The sequence below is a fragment of the Equus asinus genome, chromosome 6 (assembly GCF_041296235.1).
Source record: "Equus asinus isolate D_3611 breed Donkey chromosome 6, EquAss-T2T_v2, whole genome shotgun sequence".
Taxonomy (NCBI): Eukaryota; Metazoa; Chordata; class Mammalia; order Perissodactyla; family Equidae; genus Equus; species Equus asinus.
In genome coordinates, this window is record NC_091795.1 from 102,764,517 (window position 1) to 102,789,532 (window position 25,016).

Below are 25,016 nucleotides of genomic sequence, written 5' to 3' on the forward strand. Positions count from 1 at the left end.
CCCAGGAGGGGGAGCCACAGGGCAGCACCTTACCATCCACACAGCCTGGAAGCAGCGCCTCCTTGAAAGGGCTCAGGCTAAACCAGGCAGTCGTTTGGGACCAGTAGGCTCTGTGTCCTCCTGTTCTGTAAATTTTTGCAGAGCAGGAACCATGGGCAGTTTTTTTTTGTTTTTTTTTACTTTTCTGTTTTACATTTAGAATGAGAAAAAATAAAGTAATAAAGAGATATGCAAATAACTTCTAGTCTCTCCTACTGGGCAGATATTAAACCATCTCTGCCAAATAGGTGTCATCTTTATAATGATCATTATAATCTTCGTGAAATATTTGATCAGTTTCTGGCATTGACGGTCTTTTGACTATGGGAAGGCATCTTCTGTAATTTTTTTTTTTTTTTTTAAAGATTTTATTTTTTCCTTTTTCTCCCCAAAGCCCCCCGGTACATAGTTGTATATTCTTCGTTGTGGGTTCTTCTAGTTGTGGCATGTGGGACGCTGCCTCAGCGTGGTTTGATGAGCAGTGCCACGTCCGCGCCCAGGATTCGAACCAACGAAACACTGGGCTGCCTGCAGCGGAGCGCGCGAACTTAACCACTCGGCCACGGGGCCAGCCCCCATCTTCTGTAATTTTTAACTGACATTCTATCTGTTAGAATGAACTTTAATGCAACTTACACAGTTGGCTGAAGATGCTCAATTTTTTTTTTTTTTTTTTTTTGAGCAAGATTAGCCCTGAGCTAACTACTGCCAATCCTCCTCTTTTTGCTGAGGAAGACTGGCCCTGAGCTAACATCCATGCCCATCTTCCTCTACTTTTTTATATGTGGGATGCCTACCACAGCATGACTTTTTGCCAGGTGGTGCCATGTCTACACCCAGGATCCAAACTGGCGAACCCCGGGCCGCCAAAGCACAACGTGCACACTTAACTGCTGCACCACCAGGCCGGCCGCAAGATGCTCAATTTTAAAGCCACAGTCTGGCCATGGGAGGGCAGCAGAGAGAGCTGGTCTGTACAGTGTCATTCATGACTCAGTTTCTAGTGTCTGCTGGTTACTTCTCCTGAAGAGCGTCTGACCAGGCGTTTATGTCCCACAGTGGAGGATGCTCACCTTCCTGGCTGTGGGCAGCTTCACACTAACAGTTACAATCCAGCAAATTTCTCTAAATATTTGAGCTGCTCTTATCACCATCAAAATCAACTTCAGTTAAAAGAGGAAAAAATTTAGTAAATGATGCATGGACACTTTATATTCAAGGTTCATTCTTCTTAAATAACAGAGGAAGAAAAAAATGAAAAAAAGACAAGAATACTGCCTGGAAATTTGATAAGTTTCACCTATAAAAGAATTTCCTAAGATCTTTGGCCAGAGTTATTGTGACCAAATTAAGATGATAAGATCAGATACCATCTATGATTTCGCCTGTGGGTTTCTTCCAACATAAACTAATGAAGTTTCAATAGTTGGATTTCATCTAAGTTTTCAGGGTTTCTTTTTTTTTTTCTTAATTCACTAACTTACTGCGTTTAGAAAATGACCTGATTCACTCTTTTGCTGCAAAATGTAGTTTAACCTTAACTTAGTTAAATATATTTTCCAGAGTATTATCAGGTATTTCTTGTCTTAAAGAGAAACCAGAACTCAGTAACTTTTTTGTTTTTAAATACCCTACCTGAAGTTTCTTCCTATGGCGTCTGTCAAACCCCAGACAGGAGGGACTGTGGAGGGAGCGCTGAGGTGGGGAGGGGTGTTGTATGATTTGCTTCCTGTTGTTGGAAGATGGCTGAACTCGCCCTTTGTTCCCTGTCTTCTCTGAGTTCCTGTCCTGGCTCAGGTGTGGCACCTCCTCTAGCGCTTTAGCCAATCCCGCGTCCCCTCTTCACAGGTTTATTCAGTTCTGGTTCTTCTTACGTTTACCAGATGTTCACCTCTCACCAACCAAAGTCGAGTCTTTCTTTCACCATCTTTCCTGGTTAATGTCCTTCTACTTTTTCCCACCACCAGATTTCCCACTTTGAAAATGACCCTACTTGTATCCTTCACTTCTTCACCACCTGTTCTCTTATTAACTCAGCATAAGCCAGCCCTGGGGGTCTAGTGGTTAACATTCTGCCATCTAACCTAGTGGACCCCGGTTTGTTTCTGGTCAGGGAACCACATTGCCCATCTGTCGGTTGTCATAGTGTGGCAGCTGTGTGTGGCTGTGATGCTGAGAGCCATGCCACTAGGACTTCAAATACCAGCAGGGTCACCCGTGGTGGACAGGTTTCAGCAGATCTTACAGACTAGACAGACCAGGGAGAAGGACCTGGCCACCCACTTCCAAAAATTGGCCATGAAAGCCCTATGAATAGCAGTGGAGCATCATCTGATACAGGATCAGAAGGCGAGAGGACGGGGCAAAAAGCCTGGGCAGGCTTCCACTCTGCTGTGCACAGGGTGTCTCAGAGTCAGAATGACTAGACGTGACTGACAAAGCCGGCATCTGTACCTGTCACTCAACTGAAACTGCAGTGCTGCAGGACCTCCAGAGGCCACTGATCCCCATCCCTCTGTGGTGGTCTTCACAGCTGATCACCTCTCCTCCTTGAAATTCTCTTCTTCCTGGAGGCCACACCAAGTAAACTCTCTCCTGATCCATCCCCTAGACTAGGCTCTTAAGGTTCCAGAACCCCCGTCCAACATGCACACACACACACGCACACGGTAGGCTATATTGAGAATCTCTCTCATTCTCTCTCTCTTTCTTTTTTGAAACTCTTTAGGCTGCCTGGTTTACTTTTCATTGCCATGGTTTCAGATGTTACTTCTATTCAGCTGGCTCCTGTATCCTGTCACTTGCTCAGACATCTCTGTTAAGCTTTGTGTCTACAATTACATCTGGTTGATGACTGTTTCCATTTGAATGGACCACTAAAACCTAAACTAAAATGTCCCAAACTGAGTTAATTCTCTTCTCCCATATATCTATCCCTTGATATTGAGTTTCTAATTTGAAGTAGGTCCATTCTCCAAGTCACATAGACTAGAACCTGTCAACTTATTTTCTTCCTCTTTACTTTCATATCCAAGCAATTGCCGGCCTATGCAGATTTAGCAATCCCAATATATTTTCTATCCAGTCTCCCATTTCTTGTCCCACTGTATTCGTCAGGGTTCTCCAGAGAAACAGAATCAATAGGGTGTGTATAGAAGAGAGAAACATTTGTTTTCGGGAATTGGCTTCTGTGATAATGGAGGCTGGTAAGTGCAAAACCTTCAGGATAAGTTGTCAGACTGGAGATCCAAGAAGAGTGAATGCTGCAGTTCAAGTCCAAAGGCCGTCTGCCGGCGGAATTCCTTCTTGCTTGGGAGAGGTCAGGCTTTGTTCTCTTCAGGCCTCCCACTGATTGGATGAGGCCCACCCATGTATGGAGAGCAATCTGCTTTACTCAGAGTCCACTGAGTAAATGCTAATCTCGTCCAAAGTGCCCTCACAGAAACATCCAGAATAACGTGCGACCATATGTCAGGGCACTGTGGCCCAGCACAGCTGACACATGACTTTAACCATCACATCCACTACTGCTGCCACTATCTCAGCTACACCCATAAGAATTATCGTGCTCTCCAATCAGCCTTCTGTCTTTCAACACTGGCCTACTTCAGGCCACCCTGCATCACTCTGCTGTGTCAGGGTGTAACTATCAGTACAGTGGTATCGCTTGGTTTCTCACTCTTTTGCTTATGTAATCACACACAGACTCTACTCATGACGTCCCAGACCCTCCCTGATATTGACTCAGTTAATCTTTCAAGTCTCATCAATAATGTTTTCATTTTACATGTTACTGTAGCCAACTTGCTGTCCCCAAATGTTCCAGCTATTTCAAGGCAAAACCTCTGTCTCTGATGTTTCTCATGGCAGGAAATTTCCACCCTCCAACCTTCTCATGCTGAGATTCTATCTAAAACGTCCACCGCAGCTACAACGACCCACATTCACAGTAACGGTTACAGTCCAACAGATTCCTTAGACACTTGAATTACCTATATCACCACCACTATCAACTGCAACTAAAGAAAGAAAGGAAACTAGTAAATGATACTCGGGCATTTCATACTAAAGGCTTATTCTGAGAACAAGAAAGAGTGAGAGAGAGACTTACGTTTTTTATATTTGTTTTAATTATTTTTTTCCTAAAACAAGACATTGCAGCTATAGCTGAAGCCCTTGTTCCTTTCTCCCCCTCCCCAGAAGAAACTTCTCTGGTAAATTTGGCACATTTCCATACCACATTTTTATATTATTCTTCATAGTTGCATATGCAAAATAACATCATTTCCCATCCTTTTAAATTTATTTAGATATCAAAATGTACGTAATATTCTAATTTACTTTTTACTCAGCATTGTTTTCTAGATTTATTCAAGTCAATACGTATAAATAAAGTTCATTTGTGGTAGCTGCTTTAATGCATTAATTGTATAAACAATCAAAATTTATCATTACATTGCCCGACCAACAGACATTTCAGTTGTTGCCTTTCTTTTTTCCATTAGACATCATGATTCAATGGGTATACATGTCATGTTTTCCTTATGCACATGTACATAATTAGGTAATATATTCAAACTGGAATTGCTAAGCAGCAGAGTATTTTCATCTTCAAATTTACTAGGTACTGTACAACGACTCTCCAACTGGCAGTGTGTTTCCATTTCTTTATCTCTAATCAATAATATTGCCAGATATTTTTTAGTTTTGCCAGTCTTACAGGTCTGAAATATTTCCTCATTATCTGTAATTTCTGATTATTACGAGTTTCATCTTTCTATACGTTTGTCAGCTATTCATATTTTCTCTTCCATGAACTGCCTGTTCGTATCCTCTGATAAATGACTATCTGGTTTTTTGTGCTTCCTAATTGCCTAGTGGAGCTTCTTGATGTAAACTGAGTTCCAACATCTATCAATTAGATGTATTGTACATGTCTTCTCCCAGTCTGTGGCTTGTTTTTTTATTTCATATTCTTTTGTGATACATAAATTTTTTACATCGTAATGTAGTTAAATGTCTGAAAAGCTTTTTTTTTTATTATGATCTATGTCTTATTTTAGAAATATCTTGAAAAGTTTTTAAAATATCTTTTTGCTGTGAAGTTATGGTTTTTTACATTTAGGTCTTTAATCCATCAATTTACCTTTGTGTTTGTTGAGAGAAAGAGATACAATATTTTTCCACTCAGAAATACAATTGTTCTCAGACTATTATTATGAACATTTACATTTTACCCACTGATTTTAAATGTTCCCTACATTATATCTACTTTGAGGCTATTTTTCAACTTATCTGTCTATCTCTGCAACACTATCATACTCTATTTATTACTATAATTTTATAATAACTGTATTATACACACATTCACACATGAGTGTGTGTCTATATATATTAAGAAGGTAGAAGGATCCCTAAATGTTTATTGGGACCATCATGTATTACAAAGCATTAGCCACATCAGTACTTTACACATTCACTTATAAAGCGTCTTATTCATTCATAATTTTTTCACTTTAGTTAACTTCAAATTTAAGAATATTCCCCATAGGAATTTCAATACTTTACTGTCAATAGGCAATAAATATTGCATAAAATAGCTAAGAATAAAAATACTTTGGATCATTATCATTCTGCAGAGTTTTAAATGACTGATAAATTCAAGAATGGAATCTCCATCTTCTCATTGGCTTATAAAATGGGGGGAGGGGATATGTTACCAAAATTGATTCAAATAATAAATAAACTTTAAAAAAGATATACAACTTTCTATTAAGAAATTTATTAAAATAGTACAGTGCTATTTTTAACACACAAATGCTTTACAAGTATTATGTGAGTATGTGTTACAGCCAGAGTCTGTCATAGGAAAGGTGAATGAGCACGAGTGAAATGTGTTTCTGTTTACATATCTGATCCAAAGATAATTAAGTGATGTGTTTCAGAGTAATCGTGGTTATTTATAAATAAATGTGCATATAACTCATTTTTTTTAAACCCACAAGCATAATATTCATATCAGAAAACTAACCCAACAAACACTTTGATCATTAAGCCAGAAAAAAACTAATATTTACTCAATTTAAAGGAGATGCATAAATTGAAGTATGGCTTATACTTATTTTTTAATTATCATTGTTCATTACTGTCTCTTTGGTAGCCAGCACAGTGTTCTGCATATAGTAAGTGCCAATAAATAATTATTATGCTCTACAATGTACTCAGAGGCTGAGGAACTGCAGTAAATATGACTGACACACCTATGCGGTTATTCACTCATTTATATTACTATTTTTATTTTTAATTATTAAACATATTTTTAGATAAAAAAGATAGATTCACATGCAGTTGTAAGAAATAACACAGAGAGATTCAGTATATCCTTCACTCAGTTTCCCCCAACTTCCCCCACTTGCAGACTACAGTAAAATACCATAACCAGAATATTGACATTGACACAGTCAAGACACAGAACATTTCCACCACCACAGTGACGTCTCATGCTGCCCTTTATAGTTAGATCCACTTCTCCCCTAGTTCTGTCCCAAAGTCCTGGCACCACTAATCTATTCTCTGCTTCTATAATTTTGTCATTTTGAGAATGCTGTGTGAATGAAATCATATGGTATATAAACCTTTTGGATGAGCTTTTTACACTCAGCATAATTCCCTGTAGATTCATCCCAGTTGGATGTATCAGTAGTTCATTCCTTACTGCTGAGTAATATTCCACAGCATTGTTGTACCACAGTTTTTGCTTTTTTCACTTTTATTTTGTTGTGGTAAAATGCACATAACAATTACCATCCTCACCATTTTTAAGTATACAGTTCAGTGGTACTAAATACATTCACGTTGCTGCGCAGCCATCACCATCCATCCCCATTACTCTTTCCATCTTGTAAAACTGAAACTCCATCCATTAAACAATAACTCCCCGTGCTCCCCTCCACCAGTTCCTGATGACAACCGTTCTACTTTCTGTCTTTATAATTTTGACTACTCTAAATACCTCATGTAAGTGGAATCTGACACTATTTGTCTTTTTATGACTTATTTTTCTTAGCATAATGTCCTCCAGGTTCATCCATGTTGTAGCACATTGCAGAATTTTCTTCATTTTTAAGACTGAATAATATTGCATTGAATTTATATAGCACATTTTGCTTATCTATTCGTCTGTGGATAAACACTTGGGTTGCTTCCACATTTTAGCTATGGTGAATAATGTTGCTATGAATATAGGTGTACAATGATCTCTTCCAGACCTTGCTTTCAATTCTTTGGGGCCTATAACTAAAAGTGGAATTGCTGGATGATATGATGATTCTATTTTTAATTTTTTATGAACCACCATATTGCTTTCCAGAGCAGCTTACATTTTATATTCCCACTAACAGTGCAAAATTCCCACCAACTTCTCCAAATCTTCACCAGCACTTGTTTTCTACTTTTTTTTTATAGTAGTCATCTTAATGGATGTGAGGTGTATTTCATTGTAGTTTTAATTTGCATTTCCCTAATGATTACTGATTTTGAGCAGTTTTTCATGTGCTTATTGGCCATTCGTATTATCTTCTTTTGAGAAATGTGTATTCAAGCCCTTTGCCCATTTTTGAATTGAATTTTTTGTTTTTGTGTTGTTGTTTTAGGAGTTCTCTATACATTCTGGATATTAACCCATTATCAGACATATGACTAGCAAATATTTTCTCCCATTCTATGGGTTGCCATTTTTCTCTGTGGATAGTGTATTTTGATTTTTAAATTTTCATGAAGTCCAATTTGTTTATTTTGTTACCTGTGCCATTGGTGTCATGTCCATGGAATCATTGCCAAATCCAATATTGTGAAGCTTTTGGGTCTTACATTTTAGGTCCTCAATCGATTTTGAGTTAGTTGTTGTATATTGTGTTAGATAAAGGCTAACTTAATTCTTCTTCATGTAGATATTAGTTGTCTCAGCACCATTTGTTGAAAAGACTGTCCCTTGCCAATTGAATGGTCTTGGCACCCTGTCAAAAATCATGTCACCATATATATGAGAGTTTATTCTGGGCTCTCTGCTCTATTCCATTGTCTATACATCTGTCTTTATGCAATACCACACTGCTTTGTTTATTACAGCTTCGGAGTAAGTTTTGAAATCAGAGGTGTGAGTCCTCCAGTTTTGTTCTTTTTTTTAAGATTGTTATGGCTGTTTGGGGTCCCTTGAGATTCCACATGAATTTTAGGATAGGTTTTTCTATTTCTGCAGAAAGGTCATTAGGATTTTGATAGAGACTACATTGAATCTGTAGATTGTTTTAGGTACTACTGACATTTTAAGAAGATTGAGTCTTCCGATACATGAACAAGGGATGTGTTTCCATTTACGTACATTTTCTTTAATTTCTTTCATCAACGTTTTGTAGTTTTCATTGCACAAGTCTTTCACCTCCTTGTTTAAGTTAATTCCTAAGTACTTTACTCTTTTTGCTGCTATTGTAAATGCAATTGATTCTATAATTTTCTTTTCAGATTGTTCATTGTTAGTGTATAAAAATGCAATTGATTTTTGTGTGTTGACTTTGTATCCTCCTACTTGGCTGAATTAATTTTTTTTTAAAGGAGGTGAACTATGTTTTTTTAATTGACTCTGAGCTAACATCTGTTGCCAATCTGTTTTTTTTTCTTCTCTCCCCAAAGCCCCCAGTACATAGTTGTATATTCCAGTTGTAGGTCCTTCTAGTTCTGCTGTGTGGACACTGTCTCAGCATGGCCTGATGAGTGCTGCTAGGTCTCCGCCCAGGATCCAAACTGGCAAAACCCTGGGTCATCTGAGCAGAGCGTGTGAACTTGACCACTTGGCCACAGGGCTGCCCCCTAATTTTTCATTCTAACTTTTTTGTGGAATGTTTAGTGTTTTCTCTATATGAGGTCATATCATCTGCAAACAAGGAAAATTTTACTGCTTCCTTTCCAATTTGGATGACTTTTATTTCTTTTTCTTGTCTAATTGCTCTGGCTAGAACTTCTAGTACCATGTTGAATACAAGTGGTAAAAGTGTGCACTCTTGCCTTGTTCCTGATCTTAGAGGAAATGCTTTCAGTCTCTCACCATTGAGTATAATGTTCACTATAGGTTTTTCATATATGGCTTTTATTATATTGAGATGTTCCCTCTATTCCTAGTTTGTTGAGGGTTTCTATCATGAAAGGGTGGTGTTGAATTTTGTCAAGTGCTTTGTCTGCATCAATTGAGATGATCATGTGTTTCTCTTCCTTCGTTCTGTTGATGTGGCATATTACATTGGTTGATTTTCATATGTTGAATCATCTTTGCATTCCAGCAATAAATCCCACTTTGTTGTGGTGTATGATCTTTTCACCATGCTGCTAAATTCTCTTTGCTAGTATTTTGTTGAGGATTTTTGCATCAATGTTTTTAAAAGATATTGATCTGTAGTTTTCTTTTCCTGTGGTATCTTTGTCTGACTTTGGTATCAGGGTAATGCAGGCTTCATAGAATGAATTAAGAAGTGCTCCTTGCTCTTCAACTTTTGAAAAAGGTTGAGAAGGATTGATATTCATTATTCTTTAACTGTCTGGTCACTGAAATGACCATGTCCAGGGCTTTTCTCTGTTAGGAGATATTTGATCACTGATTCAATGTCCCTACTAGTTATGAGTCTGTTCAGGTTGTCTATTTTTTCATGATTTAATCTTTTGAGGTATTGTTTTCCTGGCAATTTATCCAAGATTGCTACTATATTTGTGTTATTTTTAAAATTTCACATACATCATGATCATTTCCCACTCCATAAAATATTGTGTGAAAGCATGGTTGTAAATGGTTACATAATAATCCATCCCATGGGTATATCATACATTTTCTAGCTTCCCTCCTGTTGTTGAATGTAGGTTGACGTCAATTGTTTGTCTGCAATGGATAGCCTCATACTGTGCACATATCTCTTCTTTGTCCTTAGGATAAATTCCTAGGAGTAGATTTTCTGGATCATTGGGTCCATAAGCATTTTTTCCTGCTCTGATCAAATCTTTTGAGGTGACGCCAGGAAGGAAATTAGGCTCAAAGTTTAAGTTATCTGATAAGTAATGAGAACAATTTATTTTCTTGTCTCTCTTACTATTCCAGTTTCATTTTTCAAGTAAATTATCTGCTTAATAGATGGAAAATTAGGGATATAAATAGAATTAGTTTTGTCTACTAGCAACAAGTCTTAAATACTTTATTTATAGTAGTTTTACTTTTATTCTTAATATGTTCAATACTCATATGTGAATTCACAAACCATTTAAAATGTGATAAACAGTTGATTAACTCATAAGCATCCGTGTCAAAACAATAAATTTAAAATTTATTGAAAATTTGCTCTGTACCAGATATAGTATTAAGGTCTTTATACACATAATCTCATTAACTTAATAAAAACTTTAACAGGCGGATATAAGGATCTCTAATTTAGACATGAGCAATCAGAGAGGACAGGAGGTCCAACCTTGCAGCCTCTGCAGAAGGCAGAGCAGAGATTCAGCCTAGGTCTTTCAGATTAACGTTTCTTTGTTGCTCACTATGAAGCAATGAGTGTTCTAAGCTATAAAAATGGCAATTTTTACAAATGACAAAACAAAGACCCTGAGAGGTTTATTATCTGTCCAAAGGAACATTGCTAATAAACAGTGGACTCACACTCAGACGGATTCCAGAGGCCCCAATCCTCTCAGAACTGCTACAGTCACACATGAAGAAGCGCCCATCAGGAGCAGAATTTTAAAAACTGTTTTCCCTCTGACTGACAAGATACCAGGCTGCTTGAGCAGAGAAAAGGCTGGACATGGGCCCCCACCAGGCCCCCTTCACCAGTAGTATCCTGTTAATGGGAAACAATCTGTCCAACCAAGGAGTTCTCTCCCTCCCCGCCCCTCTCCCCTTCACCTAAGAGATCATGACTTACCTGGCTAGTCTGGCTGTCAGGAGACCTGGTTTCTTGTGCTTCTATCTGACTGTGGGATTGGGACCAAAGGTCTAAAGATCCACGTGGCACAACCCTGAGGTGGTTCTCTGATCATCGGTGGTTGGTGGTAATCTGGCGCGGGTGTGCCAATCCCTGGCTGAGTTCACTCAGCTGCTGCACCTGCTGACTCACCACCAGCCCCTTTTGGTGCCCACTGGCACCCAAGACCCTCTTTTGGAAACAAAATTCCACCCGGACCTAACGCACCCTCCTGGCCACTGTGTTGCGCTCGCGCGCAGGAGGGCACTTAACCACGACTGCGGAAGGTCAGCATATCTGGGAGTTCGCCTTAACGTGAGACAACGTGGACATTTCACTCGTCTGGCAGATATTTTTAGTCCTTTGTCCAACTTTTGGAAAGAATGGAATTTTGGAAGTATTTTCTCTTACGCGTTTTGCATTCCTGGCCTGATCCACCGCCCTGGCAAACTCGTGGTTTCCGGGTTGCCTTGGTGACAGTAAAAACAGCAGTGATTCTGGGCATTATTTGTTCCAAATCCGCTGAACCTCGCTCCCGCCACCAGCTGTCCCGGGAGTCCCAGCACCCGGTGCTCCGGTTTGGTCAGTCCCGCGGCCGGCAGTGCCGGAGTCTGGAACCGATCCGGGTCCCTGCCGGGTTCCCGGGTTCTCTCCACGCAGCACACACTGTCCCTATCCTGCAATGCGTTTTCTTTCCTTTTCTATCCTGTCCTTCCCGATAACAAGAGTATGTGCTCAGGTAGAGACTCAGGAAATTATACAAAGTCAAAACTTTCCAAACACGCTGACGTCACTTCAAGAATTCAAAGGACGTGAGACACCTGCCTGGGGGTGGGGGAGCCCATTCCCTCTGCCCTTCCCCCACTCCGGAAATGCCAGCGTCCAGCGGTGACCCAAGGCACTACCCGGGCAGGGAGCAGGCGGCTGATACCTAGAGCTGAAAGCACTGGGTGCCTCCCCGCTCGTCTGCCCTGGGCACGGCGTGGGCCCCGCGCGCCCGAGCGCCCCTCCCCGGCGCGCAGCCCTCTCGGTGCCGGTTGCCCGCGGCCTTCCCGGCGATTAGCCGCGCGGGCTCGAGGTGCGGGCGGGGCGGGGGCTCCGGGCCGGAGGTGAGGGGCGGGGGCGGCGCTGGGCGAGCGCGCGGGGGAGGGGGCCAGGGCAGGCGGGGAGGAGCCGGCGGGGCGGGCACTGGGGCGATTCGCCAATCGGGGCAGACTCGGGTTCGTCCAGACTCTGGACCTGGGCCGGCAGGGGCTGAGGCGCTGCTCCTCGCCCTGCGCGGACTTTGGAATTGGCTCGGGGACGGCCGCGGGCCGCAGCAGGAGCGCGTTTCCGAGGGACGCCGAGACCCCGACCCCGCCGAGCCCCGAGGATGCGCGCTCTTCCAGCCCTGGACGCGCCCGCCAGCCAGCGGCTCCTGCCCCGGGACCCCAAGGCACCCCGGGCCCCAGACGACGCGGCGGGACCGGCGCGCAGGAGCGCCGTGGAGAGGCTGGCCGCCGACCGCGCCAAGTACGTGCGGGGCCTGCCCGGGGTCGGCCCGCGCCCCGCTTCCGAGGGCGGCAGCTCCGGGGCGAGCGGAGGGCAGGTGGGCGACCCTCGGGCCCCGGCCCGCGTTCCCGGTCCGGTGGCGCGCAGAGCCATTGCGCGGAAGCCGTTGCGGCCTGACTCGCTGGTCATCTACCGGCAGAAATGCGAGTTCGTCCGTGCGCCGGGCGCCGACAGCTCCCGAGGGGGGCTGGTGAGGAAGCTCTTCCAGGGGCCGGGCAGGGACAAGACGCCTGTGCCTCCCGAGACGTCCCAGGGGGCAGAAGAGGGCAGGGCCAGGGCCGAGGAGGCCGCCCGGACCAAGCCCAGCCCCGTGGAGGCCCCCGCGGCCCGGGCCCCCGCCACGCCCGTCGGGGCGCCCCCCGGAGTCCCGGCCGGGGCGCGGGGTGCGGGGCTTCCGGGGCTGAGGCGCGGGGCGCTGCAACGCTCGCAGTCGGACCTCAGCTCCCGCTACTCTGCGTCCCGGGCCGAGTCTGACACCTTCTTCCGCTACTGCGGCCTGGATCCCGAGGTGGTGGAGGCGCTGGGGCGGGAGAACTTCTCCGCGGCGTCGGACCACGTCGCGCTCAAGGTCCGCAGCGTGAGCGTCGCCACCTCCGACAGCGGCTTCTCCCGGCACAGCAGCGGCGACGAGGGGCTGCAGGAGGAGGAGCTGACGGAGCAGGTGCCCAGCACCACCTCGGTGGTCGAGAGGAATGCCCGCATCATCAAGTGGCTCTACACCTGTAGGAAGGCCAAGGAGGCCTCCGGCCAGGCACTCCAGGGCCCGGCGTGACTGCGGGCCCGGAGCCCCAGCCCCGAGGTGTGCGTGCGGCACCCTGGGAGGGGAGGCTGTGCGTGCGTGTCTGTGAGGCTGGGTGAGTGTGGCCGAGTTGGGTGGATCCAGGCCTCCCAAACTGCAGGGACCCTACAGATCGAGACGCAGAGGCTCGTGCGTTAGAGTGGCCGCTGCTGAAGAGCAGAAGTGCTGCGAATCCAGGTCCCCGCAGGTCCAGCGTGCTTTCTTTTGAGTGTGCTCCTTCTGACTGCCTAGAGAAGTAATTCTGAACGTTAACGCCGTCCCAGTTGGTTCTTGTTGTCAAAAGAGAAGAAATAGGAATTACAGAATGCTGAGCGAGAAGGCAGTTTTACACCTCTGCTATTACTTCTTGCACTGAAAATAGCCTGAGAGCCCTAGTCCCCTGTGAATTGAGAGGTGGGCTCCCGAGGTTCGATCAGAGCTGCTGCTCAGCCTCTAGCCCCAGGGTCGGGCTGCCATCTGCCCCCCTCGGAAAGGAAGTCTGTGTGCAGTCCCTGGACGTTCCTGCACATTTACCAAGTGGCAGGAGAGGGCGAGCTTGTCTGCGGATCTTGTCAGCAGGGTGATGTTCCTTTAGCTGCAAAGATCTCTCTTTGCTAAGTTTTGTTTGAATTGTTTCGAGAGCTTTCTAGGGAGAGTCCCTCGGGCAGCTTAGATCACAAGGAGCTTCAGCTTGTTAACAGGGTGCTGGTCTGGACTGTTACTGGTGTCTTGAAGTCCTCCGTGGCTGTGGTTCTGTCTTTGCCTCTGCTGGTGAGACAGGAGGTACATTTCTTCCCCGTGGGCACCAGGAGCGCGGGGTTGATCTCATGTTCCTTTTTCCTGAGGAACTGAGGAATGGGTCTCGTCGCTGGCACCTCTGCTCTTCCTTACAGGCACAGTGGGCGCTTCGGGGGATAGTGATGGGAGGAGAAGATCCCTTTTCAGGGTTTTCTTTGAGAACCAAGAATTTAAACCTTGCAGCATCTTTCTTTCTCCTACCCTTCAATGACGACTTGCTGTAGATTTTTTGAAAATCCATATGATGGAAGGACTTTGTCTGCCTTGAGGTAAACGTGTTGAAGTCACAGTCTCAGTCTCTAGAGTGGAGGGGAGGGGCCACAAGACATGTCTGTCTGCAGCTCACCTGTGCCTGAGGCCTCAGCAGAAGCCTGCCTTCCCTGAGCCGCCACGGCTTTAGTGCGGAGGGAAGTTAACCAGGAGTGAGGATTTCATTGTTTCTCTTGAAGTCAGAAGGTTTATTACTTGGGTTCTTCCTTCTAATTTATTGAAGATTATTGCATTTTCCATTAGCCTAAGTCCCCAAAGAATGTATATAGACAGTCAAAATTAAAAACAAAAAACATTAACTACATCTTTCACAGATGGTCTTTTGGGAATGAGATGGGTGAATGCTGGCAAGGTGTTCCCAGGAAGCCACCTGGACCCCTGGGTGTGGAGGGGGAAAGGTGCAGGGCTCGGCATGGCCCCCGGGGACGTGGTCTGGTGGACAGAGCACTCAGTGGGAATTAGGAGGCCTGTCTTCTGTTAGGAGTTTCTCCTGCACTGTAGGCTTGGGTCTCTGTGGTCCGCAAAATGAAGGCAGATGGACAGATGGTTTCCAACCTCTCTACTTTACAATTCTGCATAGGTAATAATTTGTATATTTGTGTTCTGTGATTGGAACCCAGAAAAGGAAAATAAAAAGCCGCTGTCTATTGGAGTAAAAAGTAAACTTACAGATAAGATCCCTGGGGGTCGCCAGAGTGCACTGTGTTTGCGCACAGAGGTAGAGTTGGTGATGGTGCTGAGGAAACAAGATGGTGCACCAACAGACCAAAATAAACCCTGACAGCTGAAAATATGAGCATTGCTGTCTGGTCCCTCCAGACCCAGACTCAGCCCCAATCCCAGTCCACTTTCCACGCAGGGACCCGAGAAGGGTTTTAGGGTTCGGTATGTGGAGTTAACCCGTCTGAGGCCCTCTTAGGTTTGAGCCTTTGAACAATGTAAGCAGTTCCATCAGCTTGCGGGAACTTTCACTTTTGTGGTGAGAATTGGTTGAGGCAAGAGGGGCTGTGACAGGAGGTTCGGGAAGCCCGAGGGCGAATCTGTGCTGGAGAACAGAGGTTCGAATTCCTCATCCTCTGCCTCCCTCTGTCTCAATCCTGTTTGTTCCAGTGGCGGACTGAGTCACCTGTCTTCTGAGCACTCGCTCAAAGAAGGGAGACGACGTCACAGAGAGCCCGCCCCGTGTTCTGTGCGTAATCAGCATCACCGCACTGTGAGATTTACGTCACAGATTTACTCCCCCAGAGGCAAACACGGCTCGGTGCTTGGAAACGTCACCCCAGGGGACCCACAGCCTGGCCTTTGGAGGACTGTGAGGAGGAAATGATTCTCCTGGGCTTTCTCCACTCACTGGGCCCGGGGGATGTCTGCTTGTGACCACGGCCCCTCAGTTCGCCGCCTCCAGACACCGCGTCTTCTCTGCGGAGGAGCCAGCAGAGAGCGAGACTCAGACGCAGATTCCGCCTTCCTCTGTGAGGCTCGTCTGGTGGCTGGACCGGAAGGCGCTGACCTTCCTCACAGGGTCACTTGTATGAGGCTAATTCCATAACATAGGGAAGCGGTGGAAGCAAGAATGCAGGCTGCCACTTTCTCTAGTTTCTCAGGACTTTTTTGTTGGAATCGATATAGATTCATTTTAGGATTTCACGAAAAATTCAGAAAATTGGAGATGAACAAAGATATGCTTTCTAAGCGAAAAAGAAAAATATATTTCATATGGAAGTTTTTGTCCCCTTGGTAAATAGAGACATTATAACTTAAAATGAAAATATTCCACCCAGAATTAAATAGAAAGTTCATAAATTTATTACCCCATGGAGTAAAAATATTTTCACAGTTGAGAATATCAGAGCTGGAGAGTGACTCATGGACTCTGTGCAAATCCCACTGGGGACCCCTGAGTGGTAGACACACTCGGGTCTTTGTGGTTGCCGTTTCCCAGCCTGTAATTCATGAAAATTACTCTTCCATCCACTGGTATTTAGCCATCTTCCTGTCCTTCAATTCAATAAAATGGCAGGCCTACCGAGATTTAGTTCTCTCTGGTTTTCTGTCTTTTGCATGGCATATGTGTTACTGATTTTAATATTGTTATCAAAGAATGGTAGTTTTTCCTTTGGATTAACTAGGGATAAACATTGTTCAATTTCAAGGCAAAAATATCAGGGGCCAGCTGGTGGCATAGTGGTTAAGTTCAGTGCCCTCTGCTTCTGCGGCCCAGGCTTGTGGGTTCAGATCCCTGGGTGCCGACCTACACACCACTCATCAAGCCATGCTGTGGTGGCATCCTGCATATGAAATAGAGGAACGATGGCACAGATGTTAGGTCGGGGCTAATCTTCCTCAAGCAAAAGAAAGACAAAAATGAGATATTCCACAGCTCTCCGCACATCTCTCTTTGACAACAGAGGAGCGCCTGTGGCAACCGGCCCCCTGAAGCTGGTGGGATAGAACTAGTCTCATCATGTGCGGAGATGCCGAGGGGGATGGAGCAAATGCGTTTCCACACCTTCTTTTCTGACCAGCTGCGAAGCTCCCCGTGTTAGGTGAACAAGTGGTTCCAGTAGCCCTAGGGCCACCCCCTCTGCCTTCAGGCCAGCTCAGGGCCTTTTAGAGAGGTTTGTGTCTGAGAAGGGGGAATCTGCCATTGAATGTTCATTTAGATTGCTGGCGTTGTTTTCTCTTTTGTTGTCCAGCTCTGATAGTTGGCACTGGACTTACCAACATTCAGAAAGAGCCTCTTTACTCCTATGAGTAGTTGGAGGCACCCAGAAATTTCCAAAGTCCAGAAAAAGGCCTGCATGGCGATGGATATTTGTTCTGCCAAAGAAACCAGATGATAGCTGTCTTTCCTAAGGCTACTTTGTTTCAAAATTTAAAATGCAACAAGGAGATGTTTTAAATGGGGAAAATATCACAAAACTAAAGACTGCAGGGGCCAGACTTTGTAGGATGATGTGTGGCTTTGTAACTTCGTCTAGACTGGTGTTGAGTCACTACTTTTTCTTACTCCCCAGGAAGCAAGCGTTCCCAATAATGGGGGCTCCTTGAAGAGTGTCGTGGATGATTTGGAACCCCAAGGCCATCCTCACTGCCACAGGCTTTGTCTAGTGCACACAAGTGACCACATGGTTGTTGTTTTCCTAGGAATAAAGCACCCCATTGAAGAAACGTAAGTAATTTCAGAAGGGTTGAAATGCCGTGGAGAAGATGGCAACACAGAACTTGGAGATTAGCTGAGTTACAACTGTTAGGACACGGCTGAGGCTCTGGAGATGTTTTTTTGCTCAGGTGGACCTGTCCTTCCGGGGGCAGCAGAAGAGAGGAGAGCTGCTTGGAAACATTTTCAGGGGCATCTTTTTGACTGGCTTTCTGACAAAGAGGTACCGTGATGCATTTAAGTGATATCACATTGATTTTAAAACGAGAAAAAAGCAACGATCATGACAACCAAGCGTGAACACCATGGTATTCACTGCTTTCATTCATCTTGGACAGATTGGCACTGTTGAAATCAAAGTGCCATAATCACAAGAAGGTCCCTTCTACTTGAATACTATGGCTAACAAGAGTAAACACACACTTACACATGGACCCTCAACACAGACCTGCTGTGCTCGGCATCCCTGGGCCTTAAACCACAGAGAGCTCCCAAACTGGGTGGCTGGTCATCTTGCCTGATGAGTCAGAAAGCACTTTTAAAGTTGCTTGAGGGCTACAAGGTCATTCTATTAATGCTACTCCCGTTGGGTTGTAGACATATGGAAGTACATTCCAAAATAAGTTAGAGTTGAAATACTGCTAAAATACCTTTTCTCAGACCTGGACTATTTCTTGAGAATTGGCGGAAGAATCTTGGAGCTTCCTTTCATTAGATCAATAGCAGAATTCCTCTTTTGCAGCACCATTTAGAGTGTGCCTCCACAGTTCTCTTGTTCCCAGCTTCCAGAAGGAGAAGAAAACGTCGGTTTATACAGAATGTGGACGCGTGAAACAGAACACGCCTGCCCTTTGGTCTGGTTCCCACCTCCACGTATGACACGGTCATCTCAAACTGGCAATAGTTCACCCTTCTCTGCAAAGGGTCTTTTTGAGACAAGGGGCAGTCTCTGGGTGGCCGGGCATCATGAAGATCAGAATCTTGTTGGTGAGGAGCTACTTATTCAGAACGGGCTCTCGTGACACCCGGAGGCCACAGGTTTCAGACTCAGAACCTTCTGAGAGAAATTTTATGTCAGTGATGGCACTCAAAGTAAATTTTCACCCAGTCACCTCTTTCAAAGTCTACCATATTTTATCAAAATACATCCTTTCAAGAACAAAATTATTAAAGAATATGGAGGGGAGGGAAATGAGTTTTTCAATGGTAAATATTTTATAAATCAATCCATTTTGATATATTCATGTATTTGTTTAATAGTGTATTCTATTTTTGTAACTTTTACTGTGACAGTAGGTCTTTGAGTTACTTAAATATTTATTTTTACACAGTTATTGATCTTCAAATAGTTTTCCTTGGCTTCATATGGTTTCAGTTTTTATTGTATAATTTTGAATCATTTTCTCATTGGCTGTCATTTTGTATATGTTGTTTAATTGAATTTTGAACTTTTGGCTGTAAGTGTCCTCTGCTCTATGAAGCATTCGATGCCATAGTGATTTGTTTTCAGATTAGCCCCAGATACAAATTTTGGAGGCTCTGTTAGCAGACAAATGTACTTTTCTCAATGTAGACTCTATTTAAAGACAGCATATTCCCCGCTTTCAGGATTTTTCTCTAGTTCTCCCTCTAAAAATGCTGCTATTTTGCTGTTCACTGGATTGCACTTACTTTAAAAAGATATTGTCAAAGATGAGACTTTTTTTTTTAAAGGATCTTTTCATATACCCAGTTCCCTTATTTGCAGTTGTTGCATTAAGTTTCTGTGTGAATGCTTTAAGTGAAATTGTTTTGTGCTTTTCTACTGTCAGAATAGGATGAACTGAAACCTAGGTCAGATTTATCTTAGATCAAAATGGTGCAGACTTGCCATCCATACAGCAGATGAAAAATATAAAAACATATTGGTTGCTGCTGAAAAGCACCAAAGTCTGCCAGAAGGGTGTGCACGTCAGTGGACGTACCGAGAGAGGAGAGAGTTCAGGTGGAGCGAATGCTGGAAGTCAGTGTCAGAGGCGGGTGTGAAGAACAGGAATGGGGTGTCCCCAGATGCTCTCCCTCCCCTCGATTCAGATTCTCGCCTCAGCATCAGGGCCCCAGTGTGTGGTTGGACGCACAAGTCCTCTCCTAACCCTGAGTTACCCCAAATTGCCTAGTGACCCTGGGCAACCAAACTTTGTAGCTCAATCTGAATGACAAAGTTCGCAACTGCTTTTCACGAGGATGAGCAGTAGTTACTACTGCAAAATGGTTTTGTTTATGAAAGAGCCGAACATAAAATAACGTGATTAAATGCAGTGGAAAGAAAAATTATTGATAACCCAGGGAAAATAGCTTGACAGTATCTATTCCACTAACATATGGTACAGATTTGCAATGCCTCAGACTGCAGGGTGTTTATGTAACTGGAAGTTTCCTCATTATATACATGTGTGTATGGTCTTTAAACCGCTGTCCGTGACACTGGACTAGAAGGAAAGCTGCTTTAAACTTTGCCCTTTTCAGTGGTTGAAAGTTCGTGCGACCTTGCCGTGGTTATCGTTGGTGACGCCGTAAAACATCAGGCCCAGACAGTGGTTACGGCAGTTTCTAAATATAGTTTTCTCTACCCAGTGCTTACAGCTGGAGTGCAATATTGTGTATTCTGTACTAAAGAAATAAAGCATTTTTATCATTTGTTAATACTAATTTATGAATTTGTATGATGTGAAAAAAGTTGAAGCAAGAGTGTGCCCACTGCAGTCACTCACATGTTTTGTTTTCTCCCTTTCTTCCTACTGCCGATCATCAGACCCTCAGTAGAAACGAGGAGAGCATTCCAGGACCTGACCCAGGTGAGTCCTGTGGTCTCTCAAGTCCCCAGTGCTCCCTGGAGATGGAACGCAGTAAAAACGGTTTTGAATATTTAGCACATTGTTTTTCTTTAATTGTTTCATCAGGTTTTTGCTTAAAAAGATTTTTTTCTCTATGTTTTATTAATATCATTGTTGGAAAATAGGCACAGAGATCAAAATGAAAGCATGGTTTGTCACCTTTCACGTGAGCCTCCCATTTGTGGAGGCAAACTCCAGGTATTTCAAGTTTGCTGCCGTCTCTGCTGGGGTGGAGGTGGGAGGAGGGAGCAGGACGTCTCGTCTAAATCACCGCACTGGCTGAGCCAGCCTTTCTTCTCTAGTCCTGCCGTGGCTTGTGCCCAAACCAGTGCAAGCATCCAAGATGGGCCTTCTTGAGGAGAATAGATAAATCATTCTATATTCCCTTGAAGACAATGGACAAGTCCTCTGGGTACCATAGAAACTCTCTTATCGTAACTTGGAAACAGTCTGGATGTCGTACTGTGTGGCTTTCATCGCTGAGTCGAGGGCAGGTGCTTTTTCTTCCATCAGGTCAACTTCAGTTCTTAGCTTTCAGTTACTCTTTTTGAAAATTCAGTAAAACAGAAGCAATAAAGTGATGCACAGTGGCTAGGTGTTTAAACTTTGCTTGTGTTTTCAGTGATGAAATAAGTAGATTTATATAATGTTTAAATGTTCCGTGTTGGAAATATTGAACAAGAAGGAAATGAAGTTCTCAAGGAGCTTATAACTCTGGTTGTAGAAGTAGCAGGTGCCACAAATTCTGCAGTTGATTTTCATCTTCATGCCATCTCCTTGAAAATTGTCATTAAAATTTGAATCCTTTCTGAAGGGGAGGATGTATTAAATCATTAATAACTGCACATCTTTAAGTCAAAATAGAATATTCATTTCCTTAGAAAGTGAGAAGCTGAATCACAGGAACAGATACAGAAAGACCTGGATCTTGGCCTCAGGATGGCCTGTGGGATACTCAGTTTTGAGCTCGAGTAAGACTGTCAGTTACAAGTGCCAGACAGGAAATTACTGTATTAACTAAACCCATATCCTGCTGTCCACTGGGTGGTATTGAAATAATTGTGCTCCTGAGCAATAGTGACTGTAATCAAGGACAACCCGCTGATGACAACAAGCAGAGTTCACCCTCATGCATTTATTGAGGAGCCAAATACTGCACTAGCCACTGGGGGTACCCAAGCTCCCTGCCACGATGGGCTTGCATTCTAGAAGGAGGGTCAGCTAATCAGTAATGGTGCACGGATGTATGTATGTATGGATGGATAGGTAGATAGATAGAAGATGGATGGATGGGTGGGTGGGTGGATAGATGGATAGATAGATGATAGATGATGATAGACAAGCAGATAGATGACATAGATGGATAATACATAGATGGAAGGAAGGGATGGAGGGAGGGAAGAAATAAAGCAGAGTAAGGAAATAGTAGTGAGTGGAGCTAAGAATTAATTTAAGAATTTCATAAATCTTCTGGTCTATGGTTTCTGTTTGGTGGCCAATCTGTGTGAACCATGAAAAAAACCCAAAGTTCAAATCATATGAAAAGAACCAAGAAACAGGGAAGGAAAACGAGCAGATTATAAATGGTGTATTTTTTCACTGAGAGGTTTATTTTACTCCTTGGAGGTCATTCACCCCAGCAGATTAAAGCTTTGAAGTCTAAACTGAATTAAAAAATCACAACATATTACAAATGGGGCCTCAGGACTTGGTCTGCATCCAGTCAGAAGGTTGTTGGTAAGAGACGTGTGCCTTCCCTGGGCTTTTAGAGGAAGTCTGCTTTTCAAACACAGGGAGAGAATAAAAAGCATCCATGTAGGAAGTAAGCTATGACTCACAGGCCAGCTTTCCAGAAGGGGTGGTGTTTTCTCGCAGTCACCTCTGAGTGTCTCTAGGACATGCCCTTGGAGGTAAACTGCAGGGCTCGGCTGGGCGAGCCGGGCTGATGTTATCAGGACTTGAGGACCATGTTCCTCTCTGAGCTGCTTGGCAGGTCAGGACTGCAGCATCCACAGTGAAGAAGCAGGTGTGTCCAAGCTCCCGGAGGGCTCTTACACCGTTTCCCTTGCAGGCGTGTGAGGTGCAAAGAGAAGATGTCCCTGTGCGCATCTGCTGAGGTGGGCAGAGACTGTCTCAGCCAGAACCACAGACTTGAGACGGAAAGTAACATTAGAAATCACGTGGTTCTGCCCTCCCAACTCCCAGGAGGCCCTCGAGGCCCAGGTGCACAGAGGCCGGAAAGCAGACCTGCCTCATCCGCCCCAGGCTCCTCCTGAGTCCTGCTTCGAGTAAGTGGACATTAGGAGGTTAAGTACCTGCTTGCTGGGGACTTTCCTGGTGTTACCCCTGAGTCCCCTGTCCTGGGAAAACCTTCAGTTCCCAGCGACTAGGGAGGCTGACACCCTAAGAGAGGCAGTCTTGCTTAACACACCCAGATGCCAAATTCTCGATTTCACGTTAATTTCCACTCTGAGGAAATAAATGTCAAAACGACTGTGAGCACACGAGGATTTCAAGTGCTTGGTTTTGCATTTTCACTCTTGTCCTAAATTTGGGTGGTTTAGGGTGCTTCCTGCCCACTGGGGAAGATCACTTGGTCAGGGTTGAGGAGGGGCAGAAGTGTTTCCCACAGGAAGGAAACATGCACCTCGGAGGACCTGACTTGTCCTCACAGGTCAGGGGAGACGCTAGCACTTCCCACGCCCTCAGCAGCAGGAACAACACTGCATGCTTTCCGCTGGTTCTTCACTCAACCCTCCTGCCAGTCCACGAGGACCAGCATTTTACACAGGAGGCGGCTGAGGTGTGAGAGATTAGTTCCCGCCTGGATCAGAGACCTAGTGTGTTGAAGAAGTGAGTTTGAACCCGGATCTGCCCAGTGGTGACGGCAGCCCCACTCCCCCCACCAGGCTGGTTTTTAAGAGGTAAATGCCAGCCAGAAGGTTTGAAGGATTTTGTGACTTCCCAAGGGTGTGCACTGATTCAGCAGGTCAAAAGCTAAGCAAGATTCCCACACGAGGCACCACACTCGAATTACCTGAATGCCCCAGTTACTGTCCTCTGAGTGGCTCAGGCAAGGCAGGGCTGCCTCAGGAGCATCTCGCACAAGAAACCTCACAGCAGCGTGCACACGTTCCCGTTCAGGAGATGGGCTCTTGGTTTGGTTTATGTTAATAATTTTCTACAAGATGACACGTGTTTTAAAGATAGGAGTAAAGAGAGAATCAGAGGGAAAGCGAACAGGCTGAACCAGAAGGGCTTGGCACAGGCCTGGCCACGCTGAAGCCAGCTGCTGACTGGGGTGCCGGCCGAGCTGCGAATCCGTGTGCAGCTGCCTCACGTGCGTTGCGGATTCCAAGGCTGATGGGAGTTGGAGGGCATCTAGGTCACCTCAGAGGCGTCTGGCAGACCGTGATTGCTGCTGCCGCTCACTGTTGACCTTTAGGTGAGGGGGGAGGGGCCACAGTTGTAAAAAGAAGAGGAACTCCTTTAAGTTTACCCTGAAGTACTGGAAAGTTTGGCACATCTTTGAGTTTGTGGGTTTTTTCAGCAATAGTAGAAGAAAAGGCCAAGATATGCACATTCAAAATATCTGCTGACAGCCACTTGAGTGCATTTCAAGGCTGCACAAATATTACTCTTTTACAGGTAGGAAGAAAAGCTGAGCCAGTGTCAACACTTTCCCCACAGGCCGAGGCAGAAGGAAGATGACTCAGCTTCTCCTCTTGGCTCTGGGCCCAGGGAACAGCCCTGGCTTGAAGGGGGCAGGAAGTCGTGGCACCCACTCGGCCAGCGTCATGCAGGGTTGCTCACTAATGCTGGTCCTGGTCACAGGATGTACTTTTGCGGTCAGTGTAGTGACCCCACAGTGGTCCTTGAGGTCAGGAGCCCCGTCAGAGAGCTACAGATCCTTCTCGAGGAAGAACATTTTCTAACAAAATTGCCCCTGCAACAGAGAGGGAACCACATCTGAGAGAGTGTAAGTGTCTGCACACGCAGCACAGTGGGTGATCCTGGAAACAGGTTGGCGGAAGCCAAGGGTCTTAGGAGCACAGAGCTGCCTGGTGCTCAGGGCCAGTGTGCTCAGGAGCTCGTGGCCAGGAATAGGTAAACATCTCCCAGGTTCTGTCGCCTCAAAGGTGACTGGTGAGTGGAGGGTGGAGAGTGAACTGACGGGCACTTAGCCCTTGGGAGGCACCCAATCCGTGACGGCTTTCTATTCTAGTCGCGTTAGTCCCTTAATGATTTGGTATATATCTATCAGTTAATCTGTCTAAAACATTTGAGAACCAGTTTATATTTTCAAGTTGCCATCACTTCTGGTCACGGTTCATGTTTTCTCCTTTTCTGGAGCTCTCCAGCATTTGCAGTTCTGGGACAGGGATTTGCTGATCAGCGTTGTGTTCGGCTTGTCACTTGCCTGCGTAGGAACTGCTTTCAGCGGAGAGCCAGTGGTGACTGTTCCAGCAGGTCTACAAGGTCCCTTCACCACCGCGGTTTAGTGAAATGAGGGTGGGTTAGAATTTCCAAATAGAGGACATGTTTTCTGA

At 44.8% G+C, this 25,016-nt stretch overlaps 1 protein-coding gene across 1 annotated transcript; it reads left to right on the forward strand.

Annotated features, from left to right (window-relative positions):
* The first annotated feature begins 12,257 nt into the window (after window positions 1-12,257).
* FAM110C (family with sequence similarity 110 member C) lies at window positions 12,258-20,278 on the forward strand. Its single transcript, XM_014841631.3, has 2 exons — window positions 12,258-13,386; window positions 17,451-20,278. The coding sequence occupies exon 1, from the start codon at window positions 12,409-12,411 to the stop codon at window positions 13,357-13,359; it is 951 nt and encodes a 316-aa protein (XP_014697117.1). The 5' UTR covers window positions 12,258-12,408; the 3' UTR covers window positions 13,360-13,386; window positions 17,451-20,278.
* Window positions 20,279-25,016: the final 4,738 nt, after the last annotated feature.

Coding starts and splice junctions, on each gene's coding strand:
- FAM110C (XM_014841631.3), top strand. CDS start 12,409: ATGCGCGCTCTTCCAGCCCTGGACGCGCCCGCCAGCCAGCGGCTCCTG.